This window comes from Pelobates fuscus, chromosome 7 (assembly GCF_036172605.1).
Source record: "Pelobates fuscus isolate aPelFus1 chromosome 7, aPelFus1.pri, whole genome shotgun sequence".
NCBI classification, from domain to species: Eukaryota; Metazoa; Chordata; class Amphibia; order Anura; family Pelobatidae; genus Pelobates; species Pelobates fuscus.
This window is the reverse complement of record NC_086323.1, coordinates 44,612,967-44,638,612: the sequence shown is the minus strand read 5'-3', so window position 1 is coordinate 44,638,612 and position 25,646 is coordinate 44,612,967. Positions and strand designations below refer to the sequence as shown.

Sequence of the window (25,646 nt, the reverse complement as noted above, 5' to 3'; positions counted from 1 at the left end):
TTTGAAATGTTGCTCCTGTCTCTCCACCAGTTTAGCTGTTTTTTCACCTTTTCGGATAAGTGGAAGGGAGAGTCTAGATCTTCCTGTTTTCGAGTCCATTGTGAAAGAATGTCCCATTGCAATGGTTTTGATTCTGCTTTTGCCCAAGCCACTGCTGGGATTGCAGAAGTGAGGAGGCCTAGCAAACTCATAGCATCCCTGATTGAGCTTAGGTTTTTCTGCAGCTTTAATACGGCTTTTAAGATCCTCCTTTGTTTCTCTATTGGTAAAAACAGAGACAGGGACTGTGATTCTACCTGAAGACCCAAGAATTCCAGACTCCGTGACGGATTCAACTTGAATTTTTCCAGGTTCAGGATCCAACCGTGATCTTTTAAAACCTTCATCGTAATCCTGAGATGATATTCTAGCAGTTGTTTCGATTTGGCTTTCAAGAACCAATCGTCCAGGTATGGAACAATCGAGATACCTTTCAGACGTAAGACTGCTGCTACGGGTGCCAGGATCTTCGTAAAAACTCGAGGAGCTGAAGACAGGCCAAAGGGTAGAGCCTTGAATTGCAAATGGAGAATCCTTCGCTTTCTTGTAAGAACCGCAAACCTGAGAAACTTCCGGGAAGATTCTGAAACCGGTACATGTAGATAAGCATCTTTTAAATCTAATTTTGCCATGTGATCTCCTTTTTGTAAAATGTGCGTTACAGACAGAATACTTTCCATGCGGAACTTCTGGTACGGTATGCAGGTGTTGACTTGTTTTAGGTCTAGTATTGGCCGAAAGGATCCGTCTGGTTTCTGAACCAGGAACAGGCGGGAGTAAACCCCCTGAAATTCCCAACGTTTGGGTACCTTCTCTACCACATCTTTTCTTAAAAGAAGAAGAGCTTCTGTTAGGAGTGCTTCTGTTTTTTTCTTTGAAGGATAGTCTGATAGTAGGAAGGAAGGTTGTGGTTTCGTTGAAAACTTTATTCTGTAACCTTCTGAAATTGTTCTTATAATCCACCCATTTGATGTACTCTTTTTCCACTCTTGGGCGAAGAACCGAAGGCGTCCTCCCACTCTTTTGGCGTCAAAACTTCCTCTTTTTGTCTTGCCTGTTGGATTCATGTCTAGACCACTGGCTGCTGTTTCCACCCTGTTTTTGAAACCTTCGAAACCGCCCTTGGTAACGAAAGGACCGCTGACCCTTATACTGAAAACGTTTATAACCCTGTGATCTTGATTCCAGAGGTAGGGCTTTCTTTGTGTCTGACATTTGTTTAATAATGTCTTCCAAAGGTGTTCCAAATAGTTTGTTCCTCTCAAAGGGTAATTCACACAAGGCAGCCTTGGACGCTGAATCTGCTGTCCATGTACGTAGCCAAAGAGCTCTTCTGGCCACTGACGACAATCCCATGATTCTTGCTGCTAAACCCATAGACTCATCAGAGGCATCCAAAAGAAATTCATTAGATAATTTCAGTAGGAACATAAGATGGGAAGGATCTGCATCTGATTTTCCCATAAGAGATTCTTCCAGGGATTGTAGCCAAACGCTCTGAGCCCTGAGAACCGCTGAACCTGCAATACCGGCTCTGCATTGGTACCCTGCGGCCTGAAATATTCTTCTACATGAAGTTTCGGCTCGTTTATCCATTGGGTCTTTGAGTCCTGAGACTTCGCCAATGGGTATAGTGGTTTTCTTAGATAGCTGGGCAATCTGAATATCTACTTTAGGAAGATCTTCCCACTTTTCTTCCGACTGTAGTTTGAACAACAGTTTAAATTGTTTGGAAATAAATGCACGTCTTTCAGGATTCTTCCATTCTCTATGAAGGAGATCCAAGATTTTAGGTGACATCGGGAAACCTTTAACCTTACCCTTGGTAGGTTGCGTTTCTTGTATAGCTGATGTTACTTCCTTAATAAATTTTTTCAGCTCTTCTGGTGGGAAGCCCTCCTCCACACTGGAAGCTAGGCTGGAAATATCCGAAGGCGAAGAAATAGAGCATTCTCCTGAAGAAACGTCAGACACCGAAGGAGATCTATTCCTTCTACGTTTCTTAGGCTTCTCTTGTATAGCCGGCTCTTGCTTCACAGAATCTTTAAAAGACTCAAACGTCTGGGACAAATTTTCCTGGAACCAGCCCAGGAAGGATGCCATATCAGTCTGCTTAGCTTTCTCTAGCAATTCCACAGAGCACTGATTACACGTCTTTTTGCGACATCCGTCAGGCAGAGGTACAGCACATTCCAGACAACATAAGTGCTTAGATTTGCTTGTGGCTTTTTTAGGGACAGATGCTGACATCTTGTCCTTATCCGCTTTGTCCGTCGGAATAGGACTGGACATATCTGTGGATCAAACAAAAAAATGTTTCAATAGAAATAGAAATAGACATATAAATAGACGCATGCAAAATAATAGATGAATAAAAGGAGAGATTCATAAAATCTCACCTTAAATCAACTAATGTCCGTGTAGGAGGGCTGGTGACACGGAGAACCAGAGCTGTACACCCACCCTTGGGGTCAGTAAGGTTCTGCACAGTTTATATACCAATTAAAAATTGTAATTTTAAAATTTGGCGCCAAAAAACCCCGGTTTCGCGCATGCGCAGTTGCGCGATTCCGTGTTTGGTGGAACGCAACGCCTCCCGGCGTGCGTTCCACCACTGTGCGCATGCGAAAAGCAATCGAGGAGGACCGCCCGGGAACTCATCTTAGCAGCCACAAAAGGGAAGTACCCGGTCGCGTTCCGTAACGCTAGACCGGAAGTACTGCGCCACTCAGTTCCCACCCGGGGAACCATCGGGCAATTACCTCCCCGATCAGCAGCCTGTGCTGATCGCACCTCTCCACCTGAACTGGGGAACCTGTCCGTCCCGTTGCCGGGACAAGAAGAACTGGCGGGTGATTCAATCTTGCAGGTTATATGGAGGCAGCAGGCGGAGCACAGCTATATTATTCAAAGAAGGGGGAGCTTCTTGTCCAACACCGGAAGGAACATCCCACTTGTAAGTACTGCCACTATACGGAGGGAAAAGTAAGATGCTATATTTAGGAGGGCAAGGGGAGGTTTTAACACTACAGGGTCAGGAATACGTAAAAAAGACACAGACACATACACACAAAAAGAAAAAGCCCTGTCCACAAAAATGATATTATATACAACATAAAATGCAAAAGGCCGCAATCCATCTGCTTAGGTGCTACTTTAGGGTCAGAACATATATAGCCAAAAAGAAAGTAATGCAAAATGCCACGTTTATTAGACACGACGACTGTGCTTACAGTTGTGAACAGACATGGAATAGAGACACTGGGTAATGTTTGATGTGGACATGTTAGTACAGTCAGTAATTTGTTATTAATAAAGTAGAACCAACTTTTCAGAGATATGCACTTGCCAATCTATTTGATGGCCATGAACACATTCATAAACTTAAGTCTGAACGTGGCGGATTTAAATTGGAGAAAGCAGACCTAGAGGCAGGCGACTAAGTGAAACAGTAGTATGGTTACGGTAGTCAATCACTGAGGCTATAAATAAATAAGCAGATCCCTTTGTGTTTGGCAAACACTGTACAGAAGACACGGCTTACCTTCTGTACACAAGTCAGATCACAGTCTTGTCGAAACCTTTTGTTCATCGGGATACTGCTGCTTGACAAGAGAACAAATCATTAGTAAAAACAAGATTTAAGTAAGATTAGCAAGTATGGTAATAAAACCATAAAGAGGTTTTTTTTCACCAAACTCCAAATTGTATCAAATTAAAAACATAACGTCAGTAATTACGCTAAAATAGCTGAACTGGACACTCGTCTCAAATTCTGCTATACATCAACTTGGCTAACTGAAACTAAACTTTGTAATTTGGATTTCAACTTTCTACATATCAAAGTTCAGCAAACAGGACCCTACCCTAAGCATAACTAGCAGTATGACTGGGATAAAATCTAAACCAGGAATTGAGTAGGGAATTTGATATTTTGGCCAATATAGCTAGGCAAACAGCTGAGGTGGATGTTTTTTTTTTGTCAATAGTGGTCTCTGTGATTCTTCACATTCAAGCATCCTATATGTCCATTTACTCACAGCATGTACCAAAATAAGAGCAGTGGTGACTAGTACATGTCAGTCTCCTGCCCTGCGCTCTGCGTACGGCCTGTGTTCCATAGAACATACAACAAGTTCTTCTGTGTATGGAGCTGGCCAGTGCACATTGTACTGCTCCAGACACTGACACTTACTAAATAAAAAAACAAAAGGACTTCATAGACCTCACAAAACAACTTTCAATCAACTATTACTGCATGTACAGAACAAACATCACAAACACGTTGATGACGTTTGCAAACAACATTGTTTTACCAACAATTCCTTGTTGTTGAATTAATGCAGTCATAAGTACTGCAACAACAAAATTACATAGCAAAATCGATAAGACATCACGCAGGAACTCTATACTCAAAATTTCTTTTTTAAACGTATTTTAAGAAATGTACAGGCATTTCATTGCGAATTGGAGCACAGATTAAGGACACACACACCTAATATCCTCACCACTGCACTATAAAAGGGGATGTTCCCCAAAATGGACCATTTTTTGTCAAACTTTATGACCTTATAGTATTGACCTCGAGATCATATAATCAACAGTGACAATTGAAGTTGAGGGGTTACTCCAATCACCATGACAACTTCAGTATTTTGAAGAGGTCAAAGCACCTGGAGTCTTACTTTGTAGAGTTACACTATGAAACGCTGCACATACAGAGTTTAGATCCTTTGCTGCTGTAGGTGTACTCCAACTCCGGCAGCGTCACTGGGGCATCATTAGCCAGCCGGGAACAAGAGTTCCCAGATGACTAATATCAATCCTGTGCACATTTCTATGCACAGAGTTGTGTTCATTGGCTGACAGCAGTAAGCTGACGCTCTCAGCCAATAAATGGCCATTCGGATTGACAGTCAACATCAGCTCTTCAGAATATATGCTGTCATCCCCCTGAGAGGATCCCTCGGCGCCCAGCAAGAGGGTTACAAAATGTTCGCCCCATTATTGGAAAATTGGAACAGTGATCCTCACATCATAACCACTAACGTGTGCTGTAGTAGTGATGAAGTCTGGAGTAACTCTTTAAGTTGATAAAGATTTTTAACTTTGGCAGAGTTACTAGCATACAAAAAGTTGTGATATTTTTGGACTGTACTTACCATGAAAGATTCACTTACTTCTGACATTATCGATCAAATAATGACCCTGGACTGTGAACAACCTTAATGTGTCTAGTGTGTGTCCTTCAACTTAATGTTTTGATTGTTCTGGAAATCCAATGAAATACCAACGTATCCTCAAATGTTTGGTTTACGTCAAGATAATGAAAAGAACACATCTGGGTGCTGTAAACACACCTGTGGGATACTCTGTACTTCTCGATTATCCATCTTGTCTTTTCAAACACTAGATCCCACTGAGGTTCTCCTGGCAGGTGTTCTACTTCAAATTTGTAGGGGATTCCTGGGAGACAAAAGACACAGACATCTATTAGCGGTCTATGTTAGCAATGAATGCAGCCTCATTAATCAGATTCTGAAAGCACTCATGGCTAACATATTCAATGTCTCATAGCAAGGACGATCATGTTCTGAACAGTGGAGACTTTAGAGGATGTGTCAGGACAAAAAAAGCAAGAAAGCATTTATTCTTAGAAAGCCACAAAAAGATATTTAACAAACAGTATTAATAAAAAAAAAACAAAAAAAAAACACTTTGAGCATTTGCTGTTCCTGCGCAGGAAACCATAAGTATGCAATTGGAACTAGAGCCCATCTGTTGTAAAACCACAATTGCCATGTTGTTTTGACAATCTCAAATCAGTTGGTGGGGTCTACCTTTTGGCCACCCTCTGCTCTATGGGCTGGTTTACCTGAAACAGGATAATTCAAAGGGACAGTCTGATCTGAAATCTGTATTTACAGAAAACTGAAGCAAATTAAAGATACTGCTTTATTTTCAATACCTCTGACAATCACTTTTGTGTTGATTAAATAAAGTTCAACTCACTCCTTTTCCACGACATAGGATTCAAGCCTGTTTTAAGTGAAATGTTAGGCTTCATTCATTAAACGGTGAACTGTGGGAAAGCAAAAGCCAAATTTGGCAATTTAAAGAGAAACAACAAAACAAATTTAGCTTAATTGAGTGGTTTTCATGTATAGTCTAACTGTTAAATTCTCTGCCATTTAGGAGGTTAAGTCACTTTGTTTATACAGCCTTACCTTACAGTCACACCTCCCTTCATGTGATTTATGCAGTTTCTATGCACATTTTCTGTCATGAGCTCTAATTTTTAAAACTTCCTTTATTGCATACTCTGTTTAAATTAGAATTTATCTCCTGCTCTGTTAATAGCTTGCCAGAGTCTGCTGTGTGTGATCAAAGTTAAATTAGCATAGCAGGAGGCTGTGCGAGTCACAGCCAGGAGAGGTGTAGCTAGGGCTGCAAGGACAGAAACAAAAGTGATTTAACTCCTAAATGGAAGAGAATTGAGCAGCGAGACTGCATGTTCGTAATCTATAACAACTTCATTAAAGTTGTTTTGGAGCTTAGAGTATCCCTTTAAGAAACCATACAATGGAAGAAAACAACATGGGTTAAAACTCTGATTTCAGAGTGCTTCAGGTGCATATTGTATATTCAATCTTTGACTGGTATAAAATGTATTATAAAATATATATATTTTACCCAATTTCAACAATCTGCATTTGTAAACTGTTAAACAGCACTTAAGTAGCCTACTTACGTAACATACAAAAGTTGTGAACCACAAATTGTCTTAATTATGTCATGGTTCCTACAAGGTGGCCCATAAGTCCCTACCCATCCATATATCTTATGTACCGTGTGCTGGATGGTGGCCCTTCAAAGGTCCTTTATTTGCTAAATTAAAGCCCTATGTTCTGACTCGAGTTAAATATATGAATTTGCCAAAATAAATGGTTTCACCCCTTAAGAACACATGATGTGTGTGACACGTCATGATTCCCTTTTATTCCAGAGGTTTGGTCCTTAAGGGGTTAAAGGACCACTCCAAACCAATAAAGCAATTCAGCTTGCTGAAGCACTTTATGAGTGAAGAGTATCTAATTTAAAAGGCACTTTATAAAAGTGAAGCGTTGTAGGTGAAATCATCACGTTTATCATTAAATACTGAAAGTCACTACAAGGCTGTCAATCAAACAGTCAGGGATATTTAACTTCTTGCTTCCGTTAGTTCAGCTGAGCTAACAGAAGTGGCAGGCAAGCTCTACTTGAACGTGCCTGCCTCCCTTACATTACTACTCACAGAGACTAGATCAAGACCAGCATTCTTTCTCAATGGAGGCTTCTCAATGAGGTTATTTCCCTGTAAAGAGACTGAAAAGCTGCAGTTTTCACAAGCTCTTTTAAAATATAACTCCAATGAATACATGCATGCAGGTATAATTGCTAAACAGTGATATTTTTTAAAAGAAAATAATTAGCACTGTGGAGTGTTCCATTAATGAGTAAAACGATCTGCACACGACTGGCTTGAACACGGTTTCAATGGATAACTTTACACATTTGTAACAAGCTTGTATAATAGAGGAACAAGACACCGTGATTTACAATCATTTCAGACTATGAAAAGTGAATAAAATAATGTACATACTGTAAGAGCCATCTGCGCTAAGATCATCTCCTATAATGAGACAAGACACTTGTGATTGAGGAAGAGGGTTGCTGCGATTGTAAGGGCTTATGATCATTCCCAAAAACTTTGATCCACCTCTAGAAAAATAGCTCTGTGAAGGGAGAGTAATATTACATTGTTGTACATCATGACAAATAGTAAAAAGAAGGTTATCGTTGCAAAGTGACACGTATAAGCAAGTGTTTAATATTAGTTACCTGAACTAAACAATCTGTATTAGTGATCTATTAAGCGGAAATTAAGTAGCCTAGTACACACACCATTGGGGAGTGGAGATACCATATAGTAGATTTGTGCACGGTGGCTAACAAGGGGACAGACATGTAGGGATAGAACATATGTCTTCCTGGGTTTCATCTCATTGTAATGCTGGTTTGTCTTCCTGTAGCCCAGCTCACTTAAAGGACCACTATAGGCACCCAGACCACTTCAGCTCAATTAAGTGGTCTGGGTACAAGGTCCATCTAGGGTTAACCCTGCAGATGTAAATATAGCAGTTTCAGAGAAACTGCTTTGTTTACATTAGGGTTAATCCAGCCTCTAGTGGCTGTCTCACTGAGAGCCGCTAGAGGCGCTTCCGCGCTTCTTACTGTGAAAATCACAGCGAGAAGACGCTGACGTCCACAGGAAAGCATTGAGAAACGCTTTCCTATGGACTGATTAAATGCGCGCATGGCTCTTGCCGCTCATGCGCCTTTGGCGCCGACGTCGGAAGAGGGAGGAGAGATCACCAGTGCCGTGGGAGCCCGGCGCTGGAGAAAAGTAACAGTTTAACCTAGAGCATCAATGTTATTTTCGTGTCTGGAGGGCCCCTTTAAAAAAGGTTCCTTTTTTCTTTGTTTAATTTGTACTCATTAGAATAATTTATTTTAAACTGTTATCTATATGATGTATTACAAAATAGGGGTTACTTCCAGTAGTGGAATGTCCCTATAAGGTGAAAAACAAACAAACAAAAACATGTTTTAAATATCCCTTTAACCCCTTAAGGACCAAACTTCTGGAATAAATGTTATTTCAAGTCATGTGTCCTTAAGGGGTTAAACATCATATTAGTAAATCAGTCATGCTCTTAGCTTATTGGATATCCATAGCCAACTTTAATTTCAGCAATAGTGATGTCACAATGCCATTGATTAATACAGACAATATTTAAACTGGATTGATTTTGTCTGTTCCATACCTGATACTTAGTCTGTGTGTCAATATCACGGATGGATGGATTGGGATCAAAGGCCGGATGTGAATGGTACCATCCAATAATGCTGTATCCTCGTTCTGCTAAGGCCTCTGATGCCTGCGTTTGTGACACTGGATCCATCTCGCATTGCAGTCCAGTGCTAAGACTGTTGCATGGTTCAGCTGCCCAGATCTGTACAGAAAGCACATAAGCCATCTGTTAAAGTCCTGCTATTATGCAAATAGGACATGGAGGCACTAACATTTTTATCATTACATTGCTAACAAATGTATAGATCTGTCCGATCCTGATTAAATATGCAGCTTATGCATCTATGCCATATGTTTAATGTTTTAATATGAATTGCTACACTATTGGGCATAAGCTAGATAAAAATTATAACATTAAAATGTAATTATTAAAAACCACACCACAAAATTAAATGAAAATAAATTAATAAAAAATTATTTTTTTCCATTTTGAAAAGCCATGTTTATTTTGTCTCTGTTATCACATATGCATAAATATGAATTGTGTCACTGTCACTTCTAGTTGCAGCAATACATCGTTCACATAACATTTATATGCACTGGAAAATTTTGCCCCATGAGACGGTCAGGCACTTGCAACTAAATTGGTGTAAAAACCAGGGTTCTTTTCGATTTTAAAATATCTGTCAGCTACCGATTTCAACAGGTCAGAATGTCCCCTAATTTACTTAGTGGCTGATTTACTAAACATCTATTGTAACAAAATTGAAACTGAACTGCAACTTTTATGCAAAAATGGCAAATTTGAAAAATAAATCTGCAACGAAACACTACAATTTGCTGTTTAGAGAATAATCCCCTTTGCTTAAATGAATTAAATAGAGAATATTCCATGCACGGAATGCCATGAGAACTTATCCAATAATACCTGGGAGGGCACACTCCCACGGACACATCGAAAACGCTGCGACTTCAAACTGCGCTACCTGAAACCAGGCCCACTACAAACACCATATAAAGCTGTACATTATGCAGCACCATATCTTATCTATGTTATGCTCCGGGTTACTGCTTGATGATTCTAGAGGCCTGAAAAGCCTCAGCAACATGTTTAAGCTATAATTTCGTAGATTTGTAACCGTTATTTACTGTATCATATAACCAAGAATAGATTTGGTAACCATAAGTATGCTCCCTCATTTGGACACACAGTGCACTCTTTAAGCACATTGTAATGTTGTGTCCCTTAAATATGGCAATATGAATGGGATCATACTCTGATCATAACCCGGCGGTAGCCGCATGGAAATATTACTGTGTCGCAAATTTTAGCCACTTGTGTATCTACTACTACAATTGGAGGCTCATGCACAAACTAGCAAAAACCTAAAAGAACGTTCCAGGCATCACATAGATAGTGCTTAGTATTAGCATTCATAGTTCGGATGCAAAATACATTTATAACATATCAGGCAAGTACGAACATGTTAGACACAAAAACAATACACTCAATAACTATGCTTAAATTTCTGGTAGTAAGCAAAAACAATGTATTCATAAGACATCTCTGGGCTATATGCAAACAAAACACTAGCCCTTTATCGCATAATATGTCTCCACTGCAGTTTATGGCAAAATAAATTATTATGCAGACACAGGCATTTAGGACGAAAACATAGCATTGCTAAAATATGCCACCCTCATTGCACTCTCCAAATAAGGTAGTCGTTAGTTAAGTGTAAAGTGTAAAATGTACTATGCATTACTTTGTTCAGCCATGTATTACAAACGTCATGATCAACTTGCCTCTGCGCAGGCAATAAGATGGCATTCCGACTCATGTAACTAATAACAGCGCCTCTGCGTAGGCGATTACCCGCTCGAAAACAAAACCAAGTTTGAAATGGACGTTATGATTTGATAACAATAAACATATTCAAAACAATAATACCTGGGGTTATTGGTGTGAGCAGGGATTTACCCTCAACCTTTTCATAGGTGTTTAAATGCCTATTTAACCCTTTCCACTCGGATACAATTTCAGTGTCGTTCACCAATTTTGCAAAATGTATTTATAGAAATCACTTTGTGGGTGCGTTTTTTTTCCCAAGTCACCTTTATCCGATAACGTTATGTCCCTCTGGGTGAGCCGTACGATCGTCAAACTTGTATGTTACTCATGTGTCCCACCGGGTGGGACCTACGATCGGAATTTCGAAAATTAAAATGTCCCACCCTGTGAAACAGTCGAGGGGAAGGTTTTTTTTGTATTTTTTATTTAAAGTCAATTTTTTTTAGCTCCACAATGACTTTCTACAGCTAAGCAACTCTGAGACTGCATGATGTAATCTAGATTGTGGCAGAAATCATAACACTTACTTCTAAAACACTTTCTGTTTCCGAATATCTTCCTCCCAGTAAGCCGATCACTTCTGCCATGGACACATGGGCGTGCTTAAAAACCAAGACAGCCACAACATTAGCATTTGCCCAATGGAATCCTTTCAGAATGCATTCAGAATATTCCAACAAAAAAGAAGACAGGTGGCATGTAGGATATGCTGATTCCATTCAGCTTGACACACACTTCATCCTATATCGCCCTGAAATTGGATTCTGATACTTCTGTTTGACCTCTCAAAAAAACAAATAGATAATAGCATATTGCACAATATCTGGATCTCATATTTTGCCCAACATACACATAACAGGCTTTGATATCATTAGTACAGCACAACCTTAGCCTTGGGTGTTGGTGCGTGTGGGTTCTCTATTTTACCTGTAAGGTGTGTGTAACGTTGGTGAAAGATGGGTGATGTATGTGGATGAGCGATAGATGAAGTCTGGGTGTCAAGGAGTTCATGATATCCAGAATTAGACCAGATCTGCCAATTCCCACATATACAAGATATGCCAACAGTATACAAGAAAGGTGAGGCTATAGTGTACAGCAGCGTTTCCCAATTGGTGTTCCAAAATTGGGGTTCTGCAATGAATCGCCCCATCCAAGATGGTCGCCGCGCCCTGCTGTTCCCGGAAGGTCGGAAACAGCAGAGATTGTGCGGCCGCGATCTTATAAAGAGATCGCGAGATTGCCACACACTTATGCATGCCTGCCCTGTGTCAGCTCGTCCAGGGTCATTTAAGGTAAGAATTTCTCCCAGCCCAGTATTCCTTTATTCCCCTTTCCTCCCAGCATTCATTAACTCTTCTCTCCTCCCAGGATTCCTTTCCTCCTCTTTCCTGCCTGTATTCTCCAATTCCTCTCTCCCCTAGTGTTAAGCTAACCCTTTCTTTTCTCCAATATCACTCCATTTCTTTCTTCTTTTGTTACACCATGTCTATTCCAAGAGTCGCTCTATTTATTTCCTCATCTCCCCACTAGCGTATCTCTCTTGCACAGACCTCCATTACGGCTGTTTTGAAACTCAACACTGATCTGCACAGATCTCTACTTATCTGGAGAGACATTGTCACTATACACAATCCAAGGGGTGTTATTCTGTATTTATATGTTTTGTGGGAGTATATTTTTGTTGTCAACATGAGCCAAAGACTTACAGACCAAGAGTGGACAAAGAAAAATAGCTAGCTCTATAAATAGCACACACAAAAGGGCTGAATGAGATCTTATCTCACCTCCCTTATTATAAATGAAAAGATACACCATTAGCATTATAGACTGGTCATCCCACACTACAGTCCAACGCTGAACTTGCAGATGTTAACCTGAATTGTCAACTCACTACAATTTACTATTAGTTGAATAAATTCCAAAGTATAAGAATTGGTCAATGAGAACATTAAAGTTCAAGATTTTTCAAATTTGTATTTATAAATAAATTATTAGATATGACTAGTGAATATTTTGGGGGATATGTCTTTTCTGCAATCTACCAAGTACATTTCCCCTTATTATTACCGCCTCCCCCCCATCCTTATCAACTAAACTTTGACATTTGGTGTCAGTGCATTTGTGGCTCAAGTAATTGGCTGCCTTACACTGACTTGGCATATTGATCCAAGTGCAATATCGCATTTATTTTGATAAATGCTCCATGTAGTTCCTTACTGTTCTCACAAGAGCAGGGGTTTGACTTTTGGTTGAAGTGAGGCTTACTTGCATAGTGACATATAGTGTTCATGGGAGTAGCGGCAGTTTCTTCCAACTACAACTTAATTGTGAGAGTGAAATGAGAGTATCCACATGATTTTGGCAATTTTTAAATTATTTATTTTTACATATAATTTTGTATATGTATATTTTTTATTTTATTTTTTCAGTAGAAATCTGTAAAAGAAGAAAAGAACACAAAGCTAACCAATCTTCTTCTCAAACAAAGAAAAGGAAATATGATGACAGCTACTTAAAATTTGGATTTTTTTGCCAGAAATAAAAATATACCTCAAGCACAATGCTTACTTTGCAAGAAAATATTGCCAAACAGTTCGTTAGCACCTGCTAAGTTACATCGTCATTTTGAGCAAAACCACAGAGTACAAAGATAAAGACATTGCCTTTTTTAAGTGAAAGCTTCAGGAGTATCATAAGACTAAACAGTTTATGAGCAAAATATTTGAAAATGACACATACTGTCAATGGGTCCATGTTCATTGCCAGCTATGGCGCAAACTTTTTTTTCGTGGGTTCCACGATGTTGGTATACTGTGTCAAAAGGTTCCACGGGAAAAATTAATTGGGAACCCCTGGTGTACAGAATAGGCTACCAGCATTATCTAACACAGCATTCTTACCAAATCTAATAGTAACATCACTTCTGCTGCGACTTTCACTCTGAATGGTTCCTGAAACAAAAAGTGCAATTTAGTAGATTCAAAATATGAAATTCTTTGCTACACTACAAAATGAAGAGATGACAGGTTAAAAAAAAAAAAAAAAAAGTGGTCAGGTTCCAAAGAACTTCAATCATTCCATGTGCTATGAAGTAAGCAGTGTGGGCAAAGCGATAGAACAGACTGCAGAATAGAACCTCGATGATCGTTTAGACAATCATGAGGCTCTTCAAGCAAACTTTTTGTATCCAGAATACTGTAGCATTATTGGGGACGTTTAGTCTATGCCCCTCAAGGCCAACTCAGGGACTAAGTCTTAGGGCCATAACTTTCCTTCTGCATTGCGACCTCCCTGCTGTTGTTATTTTCTGCTATTTTTCCTGCTACTTTTATGATAGTCTGATATAAACTAATACGAACTTTGCAATGTGTAACCTACTGTCATTAGCATTACATCAAACAATATGTATTTGTGGCAGGATATGTTTACTTCCATTTGATTAGGGTTTTATTGATTACATTGGTACCTTTATTTTATAATACCCTGATTATATATGCATACAGAATTTAGTAAAGGTTAGGTTTTAATATTTACTTTCTAGGCTGCCTTTCCTTTTTCTTTGTGTATTTCTATATTCATTATAGGGGTTACACCCTGATATTTCTGTCAGTCCTATTTCTTTCCATCTAGCGTACAATGTATTATTTTTAGATTGCAATATCGTACACTGTAAGCAATGTGTAGCTATTCAGGATTTCCTCAGTTGATTATAATTAGCGCTAGATTTTCGTTAAAATTCAAACTGCTATAAATCCAATGGGTTGCCTGAAAGGATGGGGATATACATAAGCATACTTTTTTACCCATTTCCTGATAGGTCCTACATTTTCAAACTATTTGAGTTTTGTACATTTTATTACATCAAGTAAACTTAGAACACAAAAGGGTTAAGTGTTATGAATTATATTTACCGGTTTCTCTTCATTAAAAGATGCGCAAGGGATTAATTGAAAAGGGTCAAAAGAGCTAGAAAACAAGAATATTACTGTTAAAAGCAAGTATGTAACAGCTGATTAAAAAAACACACACACAAAAAAACACAACAGCACAGCCCTTAGTTATGTGATCTTTTAAACCTTTGGAAGCCCTCCCCTTCTAACCCCGCCCAGACTTTCTGTGTCTGTCCAATCACAGACTTCCAAATGTAGCTCAAGTAGGTCGCTGCAAGGCAGGTGGCCTTGGGCAATTGCTGCATCTTGAGTTTAGCTTGACTGAGCTAAATAGCCAGTAAGTGACAGGAGTGTTTGTCTGATAGCCAGAGGGTGGAACCAGGTTAATGTATAGAAGTGCCAATTTCTATTCAAATCTACAGTTTTGAAAAATGAAAGAAAAAAAAAAAAAAAGACACACGGTTGAAAATTAAGCACTTCAACAATCTGAAGTGTCCCTTTAACCAGGGAATGTACATTTAGCTTGCAGCTAGTTCCCAAGTACATGCTGGAGTCAAGATAACTGGAACGATGGATCCAAGTTTTAATATTACGTGAACTATTAAGTGGAACTGTCACTAGTTGAATTTGTAGCCCAATTTCCAACTAAAATTATGGCTTTTTTTTTTTTATTCTACATGGCATGCAAATCAATTTTACCCCAGCACTGCTATATACATGTATGGCATTATTAAAAATGTGCATACAATTGGCAAGCACTTTGCTGTAAATGCCAGAATGTGCATGCCTGGGGCACCATGTAGTGAAGACTTAGCACTCAGTAGGGAAGTGCCTCAGAGGTCTGTGCATTAAAAAAAAAACCACAAAACGTATCTATACTACCTGGTAAGCGGTTTAACAGGTAAAGGAATGACTAAGTAACAGTTTCTATTTAAGTGATTAATGTACATTTGCCAAAACATTGCTTCCTCCATTACCAAAATGGCTACAGGAAATGGATGGGAGGCTTCATGTTCTCCCCCTCAAGTAATAAGTGTATGGGTGAAAAGTTGTTCTGCAGGTAGTAACAGGTCACCCAGATCATTAAGTAATATACGGAGGTAAGGATAATAACAAAAATATTTCCCTTTAGTAAAAGTGAAATAGCCTTTCACTTAACTTAAAATATTAATAAAATAAATTACAAAAAAACAACAACCACCATAACACACACAAAAAAAAAATTAACATGAGTGTAAAATATCTGACCTCTTGACCAGTCTTGATCCTTTGGAAGATTTTGAAGATTTGATTTTCTCCTCTCGTCTCCTTGCCAGTTCTTCTGCAGACAGATGCTAGACAACCGAAATGTAATTTTCATTAAGGCTATAACTAGAAAGGGAGCTTCTACTACTTTGTAGTGTTTCATTCTTACAACGCTGCTTCTGGGAATTCATAAATCTTTTCCAATTTAAAAGCTTACGCCTACTGACAAAGTGTGCCACAGCAAGGCATCCACTCTTTCATCTTCTCTATGAAGGTGGCTGCAGTCCTCGGCACAATAACTCAGAAAGATTTAATACAAGAGGCACGTTTAGATGGTGTGCCAACCTCTCATATCTGGATCTATACTTGGATCTAAATGCTCTACTTCTAATATAATTGTAATAGAACTAATGCAGGAGCGAGGAGGACTGTCACTGCAACTATTCTAGGTAGAAACTGCTGGTAATATAATTGCTTTGGAACCCGGAAACACAGGTTTGAATCCCAGTCAGACCCCTTGATCAGTTGGTGACCCTGAAACCTAACAATTCATATCCCCCTACCTCAAATCCTTGTAGATTGTAAACTTGTTTGAGCAGGGTCGTCTTCATTTCCCCTTTGTATACTTGTAAAGCGCAGAGGAATAAGGTGGAGCTATATAAATGCTAATAATAATGCTATTAATAATAATAATAATAGAGGATTGAACCCAAATCCATTCGCACCTTACTTAAAGTTCTGACAACATGTGATGCCAGAGTCTGCCTCCACTCAAAATGTAGGTGCAATTCTAATCTTTGTTCTCCCAATTACATTTTGAGTTGCATCAAAATATCCATTTGACATTCTTGAACCCCATTTAAGAAACAACCAAAGAATTTCAGCCACATAAAAGACTTTTGAGATAAAGGAGCTTGCATACAGCTCAACTCATGTAAAAAAAAAAAAAAAAAAGGCATTATTTTGTTTTGATTGTGGCGGTTTCTTTTCAAAAATGTAAAATGTACTAAGAGTGTGAGAAGCCTTTGTGCTTAATACATTCCTGAATAATAAGAAAATTAAACAAACCTCAAATGTTTGCCCTTCTAGGTCTTTTGCATCACACCAGTTTCCCCACGGATCCCTGACGCGTCTTCTTCGGGTGCGCTAAAAAAGTGGAGAGGGAGAGGGAGAGGGAGAGGGAGAGGGGGAGGGGGAGGGGGAGGGGGAGGGGGAGGGGGAGGGGGAGAGGGAGAGGGAGAGGGAGAGGGAGAGGGAGAGGGAGAGGGAGAGGGAGAGGGAGAGGGAGAGGGAGAGGGAGAGGGAGAGGGAGAGGGAGAGGGAGAGGGAGAGGGAGAGGGAGAGGGAGAGGGAGAGGGAGAGGGAGAGGGAGAGGGAGAGGGAGAGGGAGAGGGAGAGGGAGAGGGAGAGGGAGAGGGAGAGGGAGAGAGAGAGAGAGAGAGAGAGAGAGAGAGAGAGAGAGAGGGCATCTCATTTGACCATGTCACTTGCCAGTCAATGGGTATTTCTCGTGGTAATCTGGATTACAAATAATGGAGGTAGTACACGGTTTCCTCTGTATTTGTACCAAATTGTCTCTGAACTGATCAGGATGAATTCCCTGACTATTCTACCAGGAGGCCACTTTAACATTTTAAAATGAGTAAAGTTGGCTTGGAAAATGTGATAAGTGTTCCTTGTCAAAACACAATATTTCTCAGAAATCTCAATGAAAGCAGTAACATGCATGCTGGTCCCATAGAAAGAGATAGTATACTTTACAAATGTACTTTTTGCAGTCATTAAGTTTAATTCTTCTTTTTATTTAATAGTTCCTCCTTAGAGCGAACCTGACATATTACCTGATTCTCCGACCCCCCCCCCCCCCTCCCACACACAATCAGGATGTTGCTAGCACACAGGTGCCTGTGTTCTTAAATGCCCACTCAATCGCCCTGCTCTGTGCCCACCGAGATTAATTCTATGAACACACATTTGCTGATACATGCACTGTTATATACACTCCTATACAGACAGCACAGTACGCTGTGCAATTATTGACAAGGGAGCGTAAGGGGAAGCATTTCGGTTCTGATTATTAAGCGGTCTATGCATTATGAATTTTACGGTTGCAATGCAGCATGTTTAGCATAAAATTATGTTTTTGTTATCCTTGTTTTAGATGTTTACTAGAATATAGTAATGAAGACAAAGATCATTTTTCTGGGATTGGTAAAAAGAATAATGATTTTACACAGCAATAGTGTGTATGGGAAAGAATACCCTACAAATAAATAAACTTTTCAGTGTGATGTAATTCAGAATGCGTGTTATGGAGATTGTTCTAACTTTTTACCTCACAGAAGCAGCTGGAGAGATGTAGTACACAACATCATTTAACAAATTTAAGATTCAAATTATTTTAAATTCCTGGGGACTATGGATGGTCTATACCAGGGGTAGGCAACCTTCGGCTCTACAGATGTTGTGGACTACATCTCCCTTGATGCTTTGCCAGCAATATGGCTGTAAAAGCATTATGGGAGATGTAGTCCAAAACATCTGTAGAGCCGAAGGTTGCCTACCCCTGGTCTATACTGTCATAACAATCTGGTCTTAAAGGGACACTAGAGTCACCTGAACAACTACAGCTTAATGTAGTTGTTCTGGTGAGTATAATCATTCCCTTCAAGCATTTTCATGCAAACACTGCCTAGTTAGAGAAAAGGCAGTGTTAACATTGCCCCCTTGGGATACCTCCTATGGCGACTGGAGGTGCTTCCTGGGGCAGTGCTGCACAGTAGGTCACAGTCTCCATGCTGAATTTTCCTCATGGGAAAGCATTGGATTGGCTAAAAATTGTAAATACTGATGATGTCACCAAGGAGGCGGATCAGGGGCAGAGCCAGTGCTGGTGGACCATTAACACTATAGGGTCAGTAATACAGGTTTGTGCTCCTGACCCTATAGTTTCCTTTATTGTATACTATTCCTAGATGGGATATTACATTCATAACTTTAGCACAGTTCTAACCAGTGACAAAGGTAAGTAGAGAGTATTTTGGGACTCACTAGTGATACCTAGGGATATGTAGTTAATAATAATTTCTGGAGAGTACTATAAAAAAAAGAATAAAGCCACACTATATAACTATAAATGGAATTTGGAATCCAGCTTACCATAGACTGCAATCTGTGTGCAAGCTCATATGCTTCCAGAGTATCTCTCCCTTCCTTGGACTTTGTCTTATCGATTGGCCGAGGTCGGTTATAAACGGCTTGCTCTAGAAATATTTACAATAAGTAAAATTTAGATGCATCATTGGGAAACACAAGCTCTTCAGTTTCTTGAAAAATATGAATGTCTTATGCCTTACCACACCCAAAATTAATGGCTCCAATTAACTCCAGGTACATGTGAATGCGTCCAATACAATTCACGTCACCGCAGTTCTTGAGGCCAGGACGGACTGATGTCTTATTCAAGTATCTCGGCTTACAACTTTCCCTACATACAGAGAGAAAGAAAATCACCCTATTTATTTATTTTAAGTTTAGATAAAACCAGTCCTGTTTCTCATTTGCTCTGAACAAATGTAATACTAGAGTAATAAGAGTTCAAAATACTGCTCCTCTATATAAACACTCCAAGGATCAGATTATTAAGTATTGCAATCCTGCTGTTCGAGCAATGTTCTCTATTGTATCTTAAAAGGTTACTCAAGCACCATGACCACTTCAGTGTTTTCAAGTGGTCATGGAGCCTGTATGTGCTGCATTTCGTAATGAAATACTGCATGTAGAGAGTTTAACAGGTTTGCTGCTGCGGCAGCTTCATTTTACAGCCTGGAGCAAGACTTCCATACGTACATACTGCACATCTGATGTCAGCACTAGGGATGCACCAAAATTTTCGGCAGAAAATGGGCCTATCCCATTTCGACCAAAAAAGGATCATATAGGTCAAAAATTACACCCCACCCACTTATGAGAGGGCACAATGCCTTTTGCTGTAAACACTGTCTTTTCAGAGAAAATACAGTGTTTACATTACAGCCTAGTGATAACTTCACTGGCCACGCCTCAGATGGCTGTTAGAGATCCTTCCTGGGTCATGGCTGCCTAAAATGCATCCAAACATTCAGTATCTCCTCCCTCTGCATGCAGACACTCCCTCTGCATGCAGATTCATCTCTATGATGAGATGCTGATTGGCCAGGTCTGTGTTTGAATCATGCTGGCTCTGCCCCTGATCTGCCTCCTTGTCAGTCTCAGCCAATCCTATGGGGAAGCATTGTGATTGGATCAGGCTACCACTTCTACTGATGTCAAAAGGCAGTGGGCAGGTCTACAGGAAACAGGGACAACGCCTGCAGCAATAGACTTGAATACAAATAAGATTTTACTATTTTTAGGGAGGCATGAGGGGACTAGTGAGGGTAGATATTGGTTTTAACCCTATAGGGTCAGCAATACATGTTTATGTTCCTGACCCTATAGTGCTCCTTTAAGTATGTGAGCTTTATTAAAAAGGCTTGCTTTTAGCACAGAAACTGTCCCCTTATATACAGTTTACCACCAGTTTCCCCTGGCTACCACCAATGTATTTTATGTTTTAACCCCTTTTCTACCTTCCAGATTGATTTATTGCATTTGGGGGGAAAAAAAAGTCATTTTCGGTTTCGGTTTTCAGCCAAGGGCATCCTGAGTTTACGGTTTCGGCCCAGAATTTTCATTTTGGTGCATCCCTAGTCAGCACATAGGATTCTAGCAACAGACGTCTAGTCCTACTCCTCCATGCCACCCATGTCCTCCTACTCCTATTTTAATCCCTCTCCAATAAAGGGGAACAACATCAGCAGAATAGGATCAGGCTCAAGGGAGAACTTTAACTCAATGCTGGAACAGAGGTAAGAAGTTTTAGCGTTAGGAATACAAACCTGTATAGCCACCCCTGTCTCCACCCTTTCTACTCCCCCTCCTCGCCCCCCCCCCCCCCCTCCTGTTTGCAGTGGAAATTTAAAGAAACAAAGTTTTACTCAACTTTTTCTGACCTCTCTACCTCCTGCAACGACATGGAATTAATGCTTTTCTATGGGGGTTTACACGTTACGTGACCAAGGTTTATTCAGTCAGTGCAGCGGAAGCACTTCTAGTGGCTGTCATTATGATAGTCACTAGAAGTAGACTTAACCGTTCACTGTAAAGGTTTCTAATAAAACTGCATTGTTTTACATTGCAGGGTTAAAGTTAAAGGACCACTGCACCCAGTTGTGAAATAGACCTGCAAAGAGTAGGCAGAGGTAGTGCAAAAGAGAGAACGAATGAACAATAATATCAGCAAACCATGTCACACACACGTATGGTGTTACTCCATCCGACAGGAACAGTTAGACCTTCATCTGAGGCTACAACGTTTATCTACCAACAGCATAAAAGCTAAGTGCACATAGAATAGCCTTTTGCATGCAAAAATTTACATTCTTCTTGACTCCACTCATCAAAAACACAAACAATGATTAAAGACAAAGACTTCTAATCTTACCACTGATCCAAAATATAGTTGCGGATTCTAAGATACCGTTCTGGAGTTTTTGCTGGACGCCCCTCAAAAAATTCTGGAATGGCTTGCTTTTCATCCTCCATAATGAAATTTCTGTCTATCTCCATCTCCTGGTCAGGTGACTTAAGCTCTTCCTCATCATCTTCAGTTTCAAACAGTGGAGGAGAGTTTATTGCATGGGCACCAAAGTCAAAATCTTTGGAACACTGCACATGCTCTGGGGTGCTGTAGTGCTCCAGTTTAGAGAAGTATGTGCATGCACTAGTATCATTAATGGTGAGGCTTGTTGATGGGTTAAATAATTCCCGGTCTGCTATGTCCAACTGTTCACCGATAGCTTCCATTTTGGAATCCTCTGTTTGTGAAGATTCTGATAGGGCAAGAATTTGTTGTGGGATACTATGAGACGTTTCTTCACTTTCATGGTTAGAGAGACCCGCGGATTTTACGGTGTCACAAGAATCTGACTTCTCACCGATCACTTCATCTATTTCATCAGTTATATCAATTTCTTCATCGTCTGATAGCTTTTCAATTTTAACAGCATTAAGGTTTGGATCAGCTCGTCCTCGAAAAGCTGGGAGCTCATATGTGATCTCACTTTCTTTGTTCGAATCGTCTAGATGGAAAACTGGAAGACTTTCACTGCTAAGTTTGGACACCACTTTCTCACTCTCTTCCACCTTACACTGCATAAACAGAATAAATTAATGCCGCATTTATACAAAACCTAAAATATTAAAAGAAAATTATGTCACCTGGGAGATTTAAAATCAAGTTGGAGATAGGAAGAGTGGAGGCGTGCCGCAGAAAATGAAGTCAACTGTGAGTCTTCCCTGGTAGAAAGCGCTAGAATGGCTTAGCACTGCTTCAGTATGTTTAAAGGAACACTATAGTCACCTAAATTACTTTAGCTAAATAAAGCAGTATTAGTGTATAGATCATTCCCCTGCAATTTCACTGCTCAATTCACTGTCATTTAGGAGTTAAATCACTTTGTTTCTGTTTATGCAGCCCTAGCCACACCTCCCCTGGCTATGATTGACAGAGCCTGCATGAAAAAAAAACTGGTTTCACTTTCAAACAGATGTAATTTACCTTAAATAATTGTATCTCAATCTCTAAATTGAACTTTAATCACATACAGGAGGCTCTTGCAGGGTCTAGCAAGCTATTAACATAGCAGGGAATAAGGCAATCTTCATTAAACAGAATTTGCAATAAAGAAAGCCTAAATAGAGCTCTCTTTACAGGAAGTGTTTATGGAAGGCTATGCAAGTCACATGCAGGGAGGTGTAACTAGGGCTCATAAACAAAGGGATTTAACTCCTAAATGGCAGAGAATTGAGCAGTGAGGCTGCAGGGGCATGTTCTATACACCAAAACTGCTTCATTAAGCTAAAGTTGTTCAGGTGACTATAGTGTCCCTTTAATGGTACACTCATACTCTGCTTTTATGCCTCAAAACCTTCACTCAAAATCCACTTTTCCTTTTAGGGACCACTGATTAAATGGGATGGCAACACAGGGACCTACATCCTGGAATATGGGAAGGTATGCACATTACTTAGTTTGATCAGAAGAGTTTTTAGTATGAACACTGTTCCTTTACTATATTTGCTAAAGTAATGATGTTCACATACGCTCCATGGCTAGGTAGGATTGGGACAACTGCCCAAGTTGTCTTAACAGGAGTAGAGTACCATCAAATTCATGCACACACAGGTCTGTAAGAGGCTACAGGCGTTCAGGCAACTCACTACAGTCAGCTGATAAGTAATATTAACGTGCATGAAGATAAATATGGGCTCTTCCTGTTTCCAGCATTGAGGCAGAGAATATGAAGAGGATTATTGTGCAATATTTGTTTTCAGTGGCAAATAGAAAGAAGACATACATTCAATTGGGTAATGAAGCATTAATCTTAAATTGTACAAGAGATGACAGGGCAATACTGTTAAGCATTGCACAGTTTTAGAGCACAAGTAAAAGTAGTAATAAATGGACACTACACGGAGTATAAACAAAAAAGAATATAAAAAGGAAAATGGGGGAGCATATGTTAAACTTAAAAAGAGGGTTCCTTCTTCACCACAAATGTGGCCTCAATTCATCTACATGGACATTTTCCTTTAACAGATAGTGTTCAGTGTGACCTGGATCTTATACATCTAAAAGCAGAATTGTAGAGCAGGCCTGGGTCCGATGCATTACATGCCTGTTTTCTGTACCTGTTCTTGCACTGAGTTGCTAGGAGTTATCACATGGCTTCCCCTGCTCATTCCCAGTGTGCTTCAGGAAAAACAGTATTGGTGGTGGAGGCCTGAGCATTTGATCAGGGTGAAGCAATGTTTGGAGGGTTTTTGGATAGTAACGGTCAAAGCTGGCATACGGGACTTAAAGTGGAACAGTTACAAATTAGACAAGGGGACAATAAAAGGACAAAGGAAAATAAAGAGGAAGAAAGCTTCCTCCTATCTCCTAGGAAAATGTATAGGTCCTTAAATTATATCTGCACAACTACTGCATATCCTCCTATTACCTATAACACAAATAATATATGTTAGTGCTAACTCTAATCTGTGCACACACAAACATGAAATTACAAATAACCCCCCACACATACCTTATTTTTAAAATAGTGTCGTGCATAACTCTTTACTTGTAACACAGTACGACTTCCGATGAGCCGTGCAATATTAGTCCACCTTCTGCCGAACTCTGCCTAATTATATTTAAAAAAAAAAAAAAAAAAAGTAATACTGTATATTACACACTTACTGAATATATTTAGACAATTGATCCCTTCCATAATGCCATAACATAAAAAGTAATTACAGATTACGAGAGGACAAATAGGTCTTTTATAGAATACACAAGGAATCCTGTGTCACATAAACGTTACTTGGCAGAAATACATAAAAGGTCTAGCAATCCTAGGTGGCATGTAATGAAATTTCTTACCACTCCTTGTTCAAAGAGCTCCTTCTCTTCTGAAGTCCATTTCACTGGGCTGGTTCCTGGTTTATTTGGGGAGCGGATCCTACACACACACACACACAAAGAAAACAAAAAAGCCCATAAATATATGAAACATGCCATTTAATGGAACATCTTTAAACCATATATTTCTCTTTGGTAATGCAGATCCGTCATTTTTTTTCTGGTTGTGGAAGGTAAAACAACATTCCCCTAATTTGGTATGGTTAACTTACATAAAACAACTACAAAAACAGCACTTTATATAAATAAATAACATGAGACTTACTATAAAACTATGCAGAAGAAAGATAGTGGATAGTTAAATCAGAAAAACGTTTGAAAGAAACTTACATTACTCTTGACATTTTCTTCTGTGGGCTTCTGGCATTTAAAAAAAAAAAAAAAGCGAGAAAAATTACTTTATTATTATATTTTTCCATGCATTGAACTCAAATTTAAATCCAATATATCATTGATACGCCTGATTAACTACAAATCTGTATCACAAAAATAAAGTTTAATTTTTATTTACTATCTTCATTCGTGGGTATTTTGCCTCCATGGATGTGCATTTCTTTATTGACACAAGGAAACAAAATTGTTTACCGAGTCTATTATTTCAATGGGTTCTAAAGTGAGTAACTCCAAGAACTATATGTATAAGTGACAGAATGTATATAGTATTTAACATATAACACCAGCCATTTTAACTAACAAAGACCCAAGGCGCAAGGAAAAGCACTGATTTATGAAATGTAGGAAATTGACAGTTACACTTTTAGCAGCGCCCTTAATAACCCTTTATGGGTAGTCCTAAATTTAGAATGAAAATGGTTTCAATCAAAAAGGATTTTTTAAACTTACCTTTTGATACAACGCTTTTCTCCATCTTTGGATTCTTGCCAGAACTTTGCTGGAAGTGGTTTGCTTGATAAATAATATCTATGGAGATGCTAAGGAAAGACAAACCTGCTTGTCCTAGGATCTAAAACCCATTTATTTCTATAAGATGTGAAATTACTTACTGCTTTTATGGGAGCGGGAATGATACCGCTTACTCACTCAATCTCAAATTTTAGCTAACTAGGTAGGCAGAACCTCACCTGGAGCTTTATTATGTTGACCAATGTCTTCTACAATTATACGATTCTACTTTAGTTTAAAAACTCACCATAGAATCGATGTTAAAGATCCAATATATAAAGAGATATTACTGTTCTAACTAGTGGAGACATGGAG

At 39.4% G+C, this 25,646-nt stretch overlaps 1 protein-coding gene across 1 annotated transcript in view; it reads right to left on the bottom strand.

Moving 5' to 3' along the window:
- The window catches only part of MYSM1 (Myb like, SWIRM and MPN domains 1), a 35,728-nt gene that overhangs the window by 4,437 nt on the left and 5,645 nt on the right, over positions 1-25,646 (bottom strand). The window contains exons 4-19 of the mRNA XM_063428000.1: positions 25,272-25,349; positions 24,759-24,788; positions 24,390-24,468; positions 24,052-24,150; positions 21,408-22,114; positions 19,240-19,370; positions 19,043-19,146; positions 16,952-17,029; positions 15,887-15,972; positions 14,660-14,714; positions 13,649-13,699; positions 11,273-11,347; positions 8,907-9,095; positions 7,682-7,814; positions 5,400-5,505; positions 3,584-3,641 (exon numbers count right to left, since the gene is read on the bottom strand). Of these exons, the coding sequence (XP_063284070.1) occupies positions 3,584-3,641; positions 5,400-5,505; positions 7,682-7,814; positions 8,907-9,095; positions 11,273-11,347; positions 13,649-13,699; positions 14,660-14,714; positions 15,887-15,972; positions 16,952-17,029; positions 19,043-19,146; positions 19,240-19,370; positions 21,408-22,114; positions 24,052-24,150; positions 24,390-24,468; positions 24,759-24,788; positions 25,272-25,349 (2,059 nt within the window). The remainder of the gene's footprint in view (positions 1-3,583; positions 3,642-5,399; positions 5,506-7,681; positions 7,815-8,906; positions 9,096-11,272; positions 11,348-13,648; positions 13,700-14,659; positions 14,715-15,886; positions 15,973-16,951; positions 17,030-19,042; positions 19,147-19,239; positions 19,371-21,407; positions 22,115-24,051; positions 24,151-24,389; positions 24,469-24,758; positions 24,789-25,271; positions 25,350-25,646) is intronic.